The 12596-nt window shown below is 41.2% G+C and overlaps 1 protein-coding gene across 3 annotated transcripts in view; it reads right to left on the reverse strand.

Annotated features, from left to right (window-relative positions):
* The window catches only part of srrm3 (serine/arginine repetitive matrix 3), a 310487-nt gene that overhangs the window by 210212 nt on the left and 87679 nt on the right, over positions 1 to 12596 (reverse strand). For all 3 annotated transcript variants that reach the window (XR_011340078.1, XM_069884949.1, XM_069884948.1), the window contains exon 3: positions 3607 to 3708. Coding sequence is in view for 2 of the 3 variants with exons in the window: in XM_069884949.1 (XP_069741050.1) it covers positions 3607 to 3708 (102 nt within the window). In the remaining variant the exon portion in view is untranslated. The remainder of the gene's footprint in view (positions 1 to 3606; positions 3709 to 12596) is intronic.

Raw genomic sequence — 12596 nt, forward strand, 5'->3', positions numbered from 1 at the left:
GCAGTTTGGTATGTAGAGTTTACATCTACTCCTAGGTTCTATCATTTACCTGTATCTAGGAACAATTTACAGTAGCCAATTGACTATTATGTTTGGGACGACAAAGCAAAAGATCTGGAACCCAAGGACACCCATGTGAGACAGTTAGTCCCTACCAAGTTCATTCTCAAATTTTGGGATCTAGACCTCAGTGACCCTCTCTACAATTTGGTCCCTGGCTTTCTGTCGAACAAACCACAATCAGGTAACAACATCTCCTCCATGATCACATTCAGCTCTGACTCTCCTCAAATATGGATACTCAGTCCCTTACTATGCCTCCTCCCTGCGACTAGACAGCTAAATATTATTCCAACTTCACCTTAAAATTGGCTGACGACACCAAAGTGGTGGGCTGGGCATCAAATTCTGATGAGTCAGAATTAAGGAAAGAGATGGACTAGAGCAGTGGTTCTCAACCTTTTTCTGTCCACTCACATCCCACTTTAAGTAATCCCTATGCCATCGGTGCTCTGTGATTAGTAAGGGATGAGAGTGGGAATGGAAGGTTGAGAATCACTGCTCTCGACCCAATTGTTACTGAAATATTTTGCTTGAGAAAAATTGTCATTGGCCCATTTCCTTTGGAGTTTTGAAATGGGGCACATAACGAATCAATTAGGGACAACAAACTTTTTCTTTCCACCCACAGAGCACTGAAGGTACAGGGATCACTTAAAGTGGGATATGAGTGGAAAGAAAAAGGTTGAGAACCACTGGTCTAGTGGTATCGTGCCAAGATAAAACTTTTCTTTCAAATTCTCGAAGTTGAAGGACATAAATCATAAGGAGGAGAAAAAGTTCGTATTAATGGCACTGAATTCAAAAGTATTGATAGCTTAGTGACCTTACCTGGGTCAAGCTCATTGACATGTACATCAAGAGAGAGCACCAACACCCCAACTATCCACAGGACTAAGAAAGTTTCTCCAGATTAAGAACAATTTCTCCAGGGGCATCATCAAAAGCACGCTTTCTTGATGTATCACAGCGGGGTATGGGAGTTCCTCTGCTCAAGCTAGCGAATGCAGTCCAGAATGTGATTAAAAACTTCACTTCCCTTCCCTTCAGGGACTATGTCTCCCTCTGCCTCAGAAAGGTAGCCAACATATTGAATGACACGTCACACCCATGGCATTCTCCCTTCTCCCATCGGAAGAATGAAAGATCAGGAGTGTGAAAGTATGCCACAGGCTTGAAGAAGGGCTGAAGCCCAAAATGTCGATTCTGAATCTTTATCTTTGATATATAAAGTATACTGTTTGACCTGCTTAGTTTCTCTAGAATTGTGTTTTTACTTGGCTTGAAGACAGTTTCTTCCCTGCAGCCATCAGGCTTCTGAATGAACCCCATAACAGTATTCTGAAGCTGCCCTTTCATCATTATAATCCTATACTGTATAAATTGTACTCTTTATATGGCTGTATGAGAATAAGTGACAACCTGTTTGCTCATTTGTAGAAGACCCCCCTCTCACTGTCATTAGTATTCTGTGACAAATAAACTTAAACTTAAAACTGGAACTCCCAGACAAAACCGATGCAGCCCAAGGTACAACTCCACTGGAGTAGTGAGGCAGCAGATCCATTATCTGCACCACTGTGGGGAGCAGATCAGAAATAGACAGGTGGAAAAGAAGTTAGCTTGTGGAGCTGTGGATGAAAAGCTTTCCACAGTTTCAAGTGTTCAGAGAAGCCAATCATATCGTTCTCCTATTTTTTTGCATTCTAACTGCAAGTATTTCCAGAAGACTGTATTGAGCTGAAAGTAAACTGCCCCTCACATTTTCAACCATTGAAAGTCGTTATGCAACAAAGATTGCCTTTGCACACTTGGGTGGTAGAACAGCTCTTTGGATGGGCACTGTTTCACTGGTGATTGAATGGTGGGCACCTGGAAAAAATCCTCCACACTCGAGGGCAGGGATGTCAAACTCAAATTCACAGAGGGCCAAAATTAAAAACCTGGACTAAATCGTGGACCAAACTAAATATTTATTGAAAATTTTCAACAACATCTGCATGTTTTCTCTTCTTTCAACATATGTAATGTTAAACTTTTCTTATTAAAATAAATGTTTAATAATAGTTTTGGTTAAACTCTTCCCAGAAGAAGCATTAACAAATGAGAAATAAAATATTCAATAAATAATATTTCTCTATAGCCTTTAAGCTCCTTTTAAATGTATTTTTTTTCACAAGCCAACAAGTCAAAAAAATAACAACTTGCTTCAATGACAAACCGGTTTGTCTTTTAAAATGATGAACATATAGTCTGCCTCCCACCTGTCTTGAAAGGTCCTGTTTTCTGTCTTTTGTTTGGCCATTTTTCGTAAGGGGTTTATTACGTGTGAGTTGGGCGACAGGTCGCAGGTGCTAATGAAAGTAAAGAGAGGAGGTGGGGGCGATTAGCGGGTTGACGGGCCGGCGCCAACACATTTGCAAAGCATTCTGGGATTTGTAGTATTGGCTGTGCATGCGCTATACTGGCGCGGGGGCCAGCGGGCCAGCTTTAATACATATTTGATATGATCTTGTGGGCCAAATATAATTATATCACAGGCCAAATTTGGCCCGCGGGCCTGAGTTTGACATGTGTGCTCTAGGGTCTAGGAATTGCACCAGACGGAAAGGTGAAGCCAATTGAAAGTGGAAACTTGAGGGAGAAATAGGAGCTGATGATTGAAGAACTTGACAACCCCCACCTTTGACCCTGGAACCTCACGGACAGTAAATTAATACTTGGCATAGGGTGGCTTGCTAGACCACGTTCGAGGATATTTTTAATTGCATTGTTGCAAATATAAGCCATTGCATTTCATATGGTATAATTGCAGTCATAACACTTCAAATATATATAAATAATCCAATTAACGTGCCTTGTAGATACTGTAAATCCATTCTTAAAAGCAAACTTATCTAACCTTTCACTACCAATGAAATATTTAAATAAGAGGAAGCTATCAACACATCTTTATTACTTGATGAGAAAGGGAAAAATGTAGTTGAAATAAAGCTCCAGATGAAAAATTCTATTTACTCTCGCTCAATCCACTCTGGAAAATGTGCGGAAATAACTTTCCACTGTTAGTGGAAAAGAAAATATGGCTTGCATTGTTGCAGGGCAGTGTTCGGCAGTTTTTTACCAGTGGTTAGTGAGACAAATGAGTATACATTCAAAAAAGGTGCCATTTAAAAAAAGCAGCACATACCTTCATTCACGGAAACAGAATGCATCATTCGGCCCTTCAATCCTGCCTTGTCATTCAATTTGCTCACAGTTAATCCGTGCCTTCATTTACTTAATTTATTCCCCTGCATAAAGGACATCTTTGGGAACAGGGAGTCCAGATGCCTTTTGTGAGTGCTCCACTCTGAATGGCATAAGTTTAGGATTACACTCACTGAACCTGGGCACCACAGAGCTATCACAGATGAAATAGTTACTCTCAATAGCCTCCAATCAAATAATTTGTACAGACGGAAATATAAGCCTAAAATAAAGGTACATCTCTTCTATTTATTTAAAGAAATGATGGTCAATTTAATAAAGCAATTGCACACTTACACATGATGTTCCTGAGGATTTTCTTTAGTTAATACTCCTTCCTTTTCCATCAGCATTTGTCGGAAAGTCCCAACTTTCTGGCGAATTTCTTCATGGGTATAACTGAAAAGGCAATAAAAGATTAAATTTGTAAGCAAGTCAAGAAAAAAAAAACAATATTTTTTAAAAATCAATGCATAAAGAGTAAACATGTGTAGAGCAGTAGTTTTCAAACTGTCCCCCTGAACTCACATTCTAATTTCAGTAATCCTATGCCATCAGTACTCTGTGATTAGTAAGGGATTGTTTAAGGAGGTACGTGAGTGGGGAAAGAAGTTTGAAAACCACTGTTTTAATCGTCCCTAATTGACTCGTTATGTGCATGGTTTCAGAACTCCAAAGGAAATGGGCCAATGACAATATTTCTCCAGCAAAATATTTCAGTAACAATTGGGTCTAGAGCAGTGATTCTCAACCTTCCCTTCCCACCCACATAGAGCCTTAAGCAATCCCTTACTAATCACAGAGCACTGATGGCATAGGGATTGCTTAAGGTAGAATGTGAGTTTAGGGGAGGCAGTTTGAAAACCACTGGTGTAGAATAAAGCAGAACTAGTTGCCATGAAGTTCTTGTTCATATAGGGAACTTGTGGTATAGGCTCTGTGACAGACAATGAAGATGGAGTCCTTGAAGGACCAAATGAATGGATCATTCTGAAGAATTAAGTTCTTGTTTGGCTATCCCTTGAGCAGTATGGTTGGCATAGCGGTTAGTGCAAAGCCTTTACAGCACCAGTGATTGGGACCGGGGTTCGAATCCTGCCCAGTCTGTAAGGAGTTTGTACGTTCTCCCCTTGTCTGTGTAGGTTTTCCCTGGGGGCTCCGGATTCCTCCCACCATTCAAAATGTACTGGGGGTGTAGGTTATTTGGGCAGTACAGACTTGTGGGCCAAAATGGCCTGTTACCCTGCTGTAAGTCTAAATTTAAAGATTTAAATTTAAATTGTTTGCCCTCCTCTTTTGTAGGTCCAGAGATGGTGATTCTTCTGCAGACTGAGTCAGGAATGATTGACAGGATTGGTAAGTGAATCGAGGAAACCATTCTTTGAAGGTGGAATCTCATGTGGATAGAGTGGTGAAGAAAGCTTTTGGTATGCTGGCCTTTATAAATAAAAGCATAGAATATAGGAGCTGGGAGGTGATGTTGAGACTATTCAAGTGATTGGTGAGGCCAATATTGTGTGCAGTTCTGGTCACCAAATTATAGGAAGGGTAACAATAAGGTAGAGAGGGTGCAGAGAAGATTTACTAAAATGTTGCCTGGATTTCAGATTCTAGATTACAAAGAAAGATTGAGTAGATTAGGTCTTTATTCATTGGAGCGTAGAACGTTGAGGGGGGATTTGATAGAGGTATTTAAAATTATGAGGGGGATAGACAGAGTAGATGTGAATAGGCTCTTCCCCTTGAGGGTAGGTGAGATTCAAACAAGAGTTCATGAGTTAAGAGTTAGGGGGAAAAAGTTTAGAAGTAACATGAGGGGGAACTTCTTCACTCAGAGTGGTGGCTGAGTGGAATGACCTTCTGGAAGAGGCGGTCACAGAAAAGTCAATTTAGTCATTTAAGGACAAGTTGGAAAGGTATATGGATGAGAGGGGATTGGAGGGTTATGGGCAAAGTGGAGGGAGGTAGGACTAGAGGAGATCACTTAGATCGGTATGGACTAGAGGGGCTGAGATGGCCTGTAATTGTTATATGGTTGGTTTGTGAGTAGCTTGTTACTTCTCCCACTAGTGCAGGGCTTTGCTGTGCACCCAATGGGCAACCTTCAGGTTCTCAATACCATTCCAAATGCTCCTGCTCCATTTTTAGCCCTCATTTGGAAGATGGGTTCTTAGTTCAGCCTGGTAAAAGCTCTTGAGGTTCATGCAAGAGGAGAGGACTGGCTATCTAATGTTTCCCTTGGAATAAATGAAACAAAAAGGAACTCTGTGGTGACCTGAAAGAAAGAGGTTATCATCTGGAGAACTCTGAAGGGGGCAAGTTTCGTCAGCAAGACACTGGAGCGGGTGATTAAAAAGGAATCAGTTTTGTGGATGTCCTGGAACAACAAATCTCTCTCTAAACCGACAAGAACATTCCTGAGCAGTAACCATTTACCTTTCAAACACTAAAGCCTGGTGAACTTTATAAATGTTAAATTTTGTGCACAGTATAAGAATTGCCTGCAACCAGTGAACTTGGAGGAATGAGACGTGAGATTGGACTGTGAACAAAATTACTTTTCTGAACTTACACACACATTACATACACGTGCGCTTGGAATTAAAGGGAGGGGGGTGAAGTTAGGTTAGTTAAGTCAATCGTGAATAAGTTTAAGTGTGATTCTGTTTTCATGTTTAAAGATAATTAAAAGCAACTTTTGTTTAAGTAACCATTTGTCTTGGTGAAGATCTATTGCTGCTGGGTTTATGGGTCCTCTGGGCTCATAACAATAATTGCAAAAAAAAATGCATGTCTCCGGTAGAGTGAGACCAAATACATTAGTGAGGGCAAATCTCAGCACACAGCTTCTTCGTCTGCAGAATGTAATGTAAATAGCAAGGCTATGGGAGGCTCTCAGCAGCAAATACAAATAGAAAACTAAGCCAACACTAGAACAGGCAAAATATCAGTGGAAAGTGAGCTACCTAAAGTTGAAGAATTTGATAGTGAGTTCTGAAGGTGAGGCATTATTTGTCAAGTTTGCCTTGGGCTGCTTGCAGGATGCCACAGACTGACAACTCAGAGAAGCGACTAAGAGTGGCAGTCAGCCAGAAGCTCCGGTTCACTGCTGCAGACTGAATGCAGGTACTCTGCAAAGTGATCACTCAAAGAAGATTATATCATGAATACAGTACACTATTTTGGAAGAAATGGAGAGAATCGCTGCTTCAACATGATGGGCTGGGCAGAAGGGGTCAGAGAAGAGGTGATAAAGTATAGTCAATGGCTTTGTCCGTGATTCAGGAAGATGAAGGACATTTTAGAGGCACCTCTACGAAACGTTTCTTCATTTGGAAATGGAGACACTGTGAGAATGTAATGGTGCTCTTAAAGGAGGCGGAGTAGAGGAAAGAATCATGAACATGGATACAGGAGTCTGGGCCTTTTTCACATGTTTATGACATATTCCAAGATGCAAACAATGAGATACAGAATCAGAAAGGTGGATGCACCATGTGAAGTTGATTTCTGAGTGGAATTGACACCCAAAATTGATGAAACTTTTATGCCCCTTCGATTCCTCCTCAGTATTTGACCCTCCTCTGTTCTGACAATGTAGGATCTTGGATTTACTTCTCCCAGAACAGTAGCCTTTTTAACCCAAGTGTTGGAATCTCTTGAGTCTCACTGCGTCATGTTGTGTCAGTGGCCCTAAGCTTCTCACTGACTTGTCATAGTTTGCTTTATGGCTCCATTGCAGACACTTTTGTTTCCGATTGACATCCCAGTTCTTGTTTGGGCCTGCAGAGTAGGGAAGTCTACGTCTCATCAGAAGCTCAGCAGGTGACAATCCATGTTCAAGTGTCATCCATGTACATATGTACCCCATTTGTGCCTTCTACGATGTGCTCCATTGTCCTGTGGAACACATCTGGAGCTGAGGGAATTCCAAAAGACATCCTCAGACAGGAGTATTGGCCATACGGTGTATTAAGTGTTCAGTATTTTGTGCAATAATCATGCAGTTTTATTTTCCAGAAGTTCTGGGATGCATCCAATTTAGTTAAAAATTGTCTTGCTGACACACACCATTGAATTCACCCATTCTGTGGGCTCCTCCACTTTCTTTATGACCTCAGTCGAGTTCTTGCTTGAGCTTTTCTTTTAGTGATGCTGAAACCTGCCTCGGGGCATGAACTGTGCATCCTCCTTTAACTGTATCATAACATAACATAACATAACAATTACAGCACGGAAACAGGCCATTAGGCCCTTCTAGTCCGCACTGAACCAAACACCCCTTTCTAGTCCCACCTCCCTGCACAATGCCCATAACCCTCCATCTTCTTCTCATCCATATACCTGTCCAACCTTTTCTTAAATAATACAATTGACTCCGCCGCCACTATTTCTCCCGGAAGCTCATTCCACACGGCTACCACTCTCTGAGTAAAGAAGTTCCCCCTCATGTTACCTCTAAACCTCTGCCCCTTAATTCTTAACTCATGTCCTCTTGTTTTAATGTTACCTCTAAACCTCTGCCCCTTAATTCTTAACTCATGTCCTCTTGTTTTAATCTTTCCTCCTCTTAACAGAAATAGTCTATCCACATCCACTCTGTCTATCCCTTTCATAATCTTAAATACTTCTATCAAATCCCCTCTCAACCTTCTACGCTCCAAAGAATAAAGACCTAATCTGTCCAATCTCTCCCTATACTCTAGATGCTTAAACCCAGGTAACATTCTGGTAAACCTTCTCTGCACTCTCTCCACTCTGTTTATATCCTTCCTATAATTAGGCGACCAGAACTGCACACAGAACTCCAAATTAGGCCGCACCAACGTCTTATACAATCTCAACATCACCTCCCAACTCCTATATTCCATGCAATGATTGATAAAGGCCAGCATACTAAAAGCCTTCTTCACCACCCTATTCACGTGAGTTTCTACCTTCAGGGAACGATGTACCGTTACTCCTAAATCTTTCTGCTCTTCTGTATTCATCAATGCTCTCCCATTTACCACGTATGTCCTATTTTGATTCTTCTTACCAAAATGAAGCACCTCACACTTATCAGCATTAAATTCCATCTGCCATTTTTCAGCCCACTTTTCTAAGCAGCCCAAATCCCTCTGCAATCCTTGAAAACCTTCTTCATTATCCACTATTCCACCTATCTTAGTATCGTCTGCATATTTACTAATCCAATTCACCACCTCATCATCTAGATCATTAATGTTTATAACGAACAACAATGGGCCCAATACAGATCCGTGAGGCACACCACTGGTCACCGACCTCCAACCTGACAGACAATTATCCACTACCACTCTCTGGCCTCTCCCTTTCAGCCAATGTTCAATCCATTTGACTATCTCAAAATTTATACCTAAAGACTGCACCTTCCTAACTAACCTTCCATGTGGTACCTTATCGAAGGCCTTACTGAAGTCCATATAGACAACATCCACTGCGCTACCCTCATCCACATTCCTAGTCACCTCTTCAAAAAATTCAATCAGATTGGTCAAACATGACCTTCCTCCCACAAATCCATGTTGAGTGCTCCTGATCAGACCCTGTCTATCCAGATGTTTATAAGTACTATCTCTAAGAATTTTCTCCATTAATTTACCTACCACAGACGTCAAACTTACAGGCCGATAGTTGCAAGGCTTCCTCCTTGAACCCTTTTTAAATAACGGAACCACATGCGCAATGCGCCAATCCTCCGGCACTATCCCCATATCTAATGACATTTGGAAAATTACCGCCAGAGCCTCTGCTATTTCCTCCTTCACTTCTCTCAATGTCCTGGGGAAGATCCCGTCTGGTCCCGGAGACTTATCCACCTTTATATTCTTCAAAAGCCTTAAAACTACACCTTTTGTAATCTCTATATTCCCCATATTTACCCAATTTGCTTTTTTTATCTCACATCTCCCAATATCCTTCTCCTTAGTGAATACCGAAGAAAAGAAACTGTTCAATATCTCCCCCATTTCTCTAGGCTCCACACACAGTTTTCCGCTCTGATTCTCTAAGGGACCAATTTTGTCTCTAGCTTTCCTCTTACCATTAACATATTTGTAGAACTCTTTTGGATTAGTTTTCACCCTGCTTGCCATAGTTTTCTCGTACCTTCTTTTAGCTTTCCTAATTCCTCTCTTAAGATTCCTCTTACATTCAATGTATCTTTCAAACATATTCAATGTATCTTGAATGGTAGAACTCCAAACCCCTTGAAGATGTTGGGAAATTGATTCAGTATCTCCTCAATGCTGTTCTGTGCATGGTCACTAGTAATGTAATACACCCTCTTGACTAGGTTTAAGTTTTCACATGATTTATCACCAAGCAGTAAATCAAGTCCATCTGGGACTACTGTAAATCTGAGTTTACATGTACCTTTTGTGTTGTCCATTGTAGGCTTTGAGGAGTACAGGATTTGCATGGATGTATGGCTTTATCTTCATTGCCCTAATGTTGTGCTCACAGATCAAATTGACCTTTGACCCCATTTCTAACTTGAAAGGAATATTTGTTTCATTTGTATGCAATGGCACAATCCATTTATCCTGTTTGACACTGTTCACTTCCTGCACCAACATGCCCATGAAACCAGTTACTTCTATAGCGTGTACAGTGTCTTCCATGGTGTCTTCTATAGTGTGCTCACTTTTACTTCTATTTAGTTTCCATTTAGAAAAAAAAACATTGCTTTGCATAGTGATTCTGTCCTTTGCACTTATTATAGACTTTCTCATAAGCTGAGCGTTGCTTTGGCACATTTAGTGCCGCATTGTTTACAATTGAATGTCCCTGTATCTCATTTTTTGTTTATGTGTGTGTCCAGACCCTGTGGCTATGACTATGGCTTCATTTCCACTGGGTTTTACACTATCACTGAATTTTTTTCGTGTGCTGCGGAGCTAATTCACTGGCATGTCATATCTTCACAGCTCCAGCTAAGGTAAGCTCTGTCTCTCGCAGCAACCTCTCTCTCACTTTCTTATCATTAATTCTAAACACAATTTGATCATGATTCATTGAATCTTGCATCGATCCAAAATTACATATTCTTGCTTTTAATTTTAAGCCTATTAAAAAGGTATCAAAGCTCTCTCCCTGCAGCCATGTGCGTGAGCGAAACACATAGCTCCTGAAGGTTTCATTTTTCTTTGGTGATCACTGTTCATCAAATGTTGAAAACTTCCAGAGCTTGAGATCCCACCACAGTATATAGCATTGCAGTCTTCTGTATATCCAGTTGGCTATTGGTTCCAATCACTTGGAGGTAAAGCATAAATCTTTGCTTAAACAGCTTCCATTCATGGCCGATATTTCCAGTCCAATTTACTGTGTTAGAGCTTTTAAACCCTTCATATTTTCTCTGCTGATATTGATTGTTACCAGTACTCACTATGTACACTGTTTTTTTTTCGCTCCTGTGCACAGCAGAACTTGGCTTTCTTGCACTCTTGCTGTTTCTTCCACTCCTGGTGCCATGTGAAGTTTCTTTTATTACAATAAAGAAACTTGGGTTCTTTTTAAAACAACTAGGTTTATGAACTAAGCAAACAGTACCTTCAACAGGACATATACATGCAGACCTCATGGGAAGGCATCCATCCTGAATCTCCTAAAGATGCAACAACATTCGCAAGATGCAACATTCCCCAGATGCTACACATTCCATCTCTGACACCTCCTGGTGGTAGTATTCTATCACTACAGGAACCAGGATCCTGATAAGTGGAAAGGGTGCACAAAAAATGGAACTCATATGAATGGAGAGTGGGAGTGGGAATTAGGAGCCTTCATCTATCACCTTTTAATGGTTTTCCCAAACTAAATAAGCCTGTTTAGACCTAGAAAAAAATCCCTTTGGTTAAATCTGAAGGAACACGGAGAGTATTTATTCAACATTTTCATATGATTTAAGTCGATCCTTTCCAAATCTTCTCGACTTTTATTTGAGTGTTGAGGAGCAGAGCTCACGACAAAATGATAGTTTTGTGGCCACGCACATGATTGTAGCGGCAAACTAGCCCTGCTTGACACGTGCGGTCAGCAGGGCAGCCGCAGCAAGGATGGTGCAGACCGAAAGAGCTCGTGCACGCTCATGACAGCGTGATGCAAGATCTGGAACGTGAGGTGTGGGTTTGGACAGCCGTAAAGGCTTCAGTGTGAACTTCAAAGTAAATCAGTTATGCTAAACGAGCTCACAGCCTGCTGTCTCAGTCTTTTCGCTGTTCTTGTGCACAACACGCTACAATTTAACCAGTGCAATACGGAGCCAAAAGCTTTTGTCTTCTCCATTTCTTCTGTTTTTTTAATTAGGTGAATATTTTTGTAATAACATTTGATCGTTTTTCATGTTTGGCTTTTAAAAGTTTGGGAGTTTCAGTTTACATATGCTGGTGTCTGTGTTTGTACACATTAACAGTTATTAATGCAACCCTGATCTCTTGGCATTATTGTTATATTTATTAACCTGAAACTAATAAAAAGATTGAAAGGGAATTTGGGGCATGATGTGCTCAACCAGTTGATTTCAAACCTTTTTCTTCCCACTCACATCCCACTTTAAGTCATCCCTCTGCCGTCGGTGCTCTGCGATTAGTAAGGGATTGCTTAAGGTGGGGTGTGAGTGGAGAGAAAAAGTTTGAAAACCACTGTTTTAATTGTCCCTAATTGACTCGTCATGTGCACTGTTTCATACCTCTAAAGGAAATGGACCAATGATAATTTTTCTCAAGCAAAATATTTCAGTAAAATGGTTCTCGAGCAGTGATTCTCAACCATCCCTTCCCACCCAAAGACCACCTTCAGTAATCCCTTAATAATCACAGAGCACCTCTGTAATAAGAATTGCTTATGTGAGTAGAAAGAAAAAGGTTGAAAACCATTGTGCTAAAACAGAAGGTAGAAACTGGGGCCCGATGAGTTGAGAGGGCAGGGTTGGCACCAAGGGGGGCATCCACAGGCATTGCCCCCCCAAGTGAAGTGGTGTGTCCCTGATATGGTCGCAACCATCAGACCCACCCCCATTGGATGACTAGTGTGTGTCAAGCGTCACTACCGTCTAGCTTGAGCACACTAGAGACTCTACACCTGCCCCTGGCTGCGTCACTAGCATGCACCAAGCATCAATGGTGGCTAATGACTCCTGGTTCCATAAAAGCAGTGCACTCGGCACCTACATCAGAGGAGCAGATGATGGTAACAGCACCTCCCCCTCCACTGCCACTGACTGAGTTTATGAGCTTTGCACAGTGCTCTAACACACTAATGTC

Source organism: Narcine bancroftii, chromosome 6 (genome assembly GCF_036971445.1).
Source record: "Narcine bancroftii isolate sNarBan1 chromosome 6, sNarBan1.hap1, whole genome shotgun sequence".
NCBI classification, from domain to species: domain Eukaryota; kingdom Metazoa; phylum Chordata; class Chondrichthyes; order Torpediniformes; family Narcinidae; genus Narcine; species Narcine bancroftii.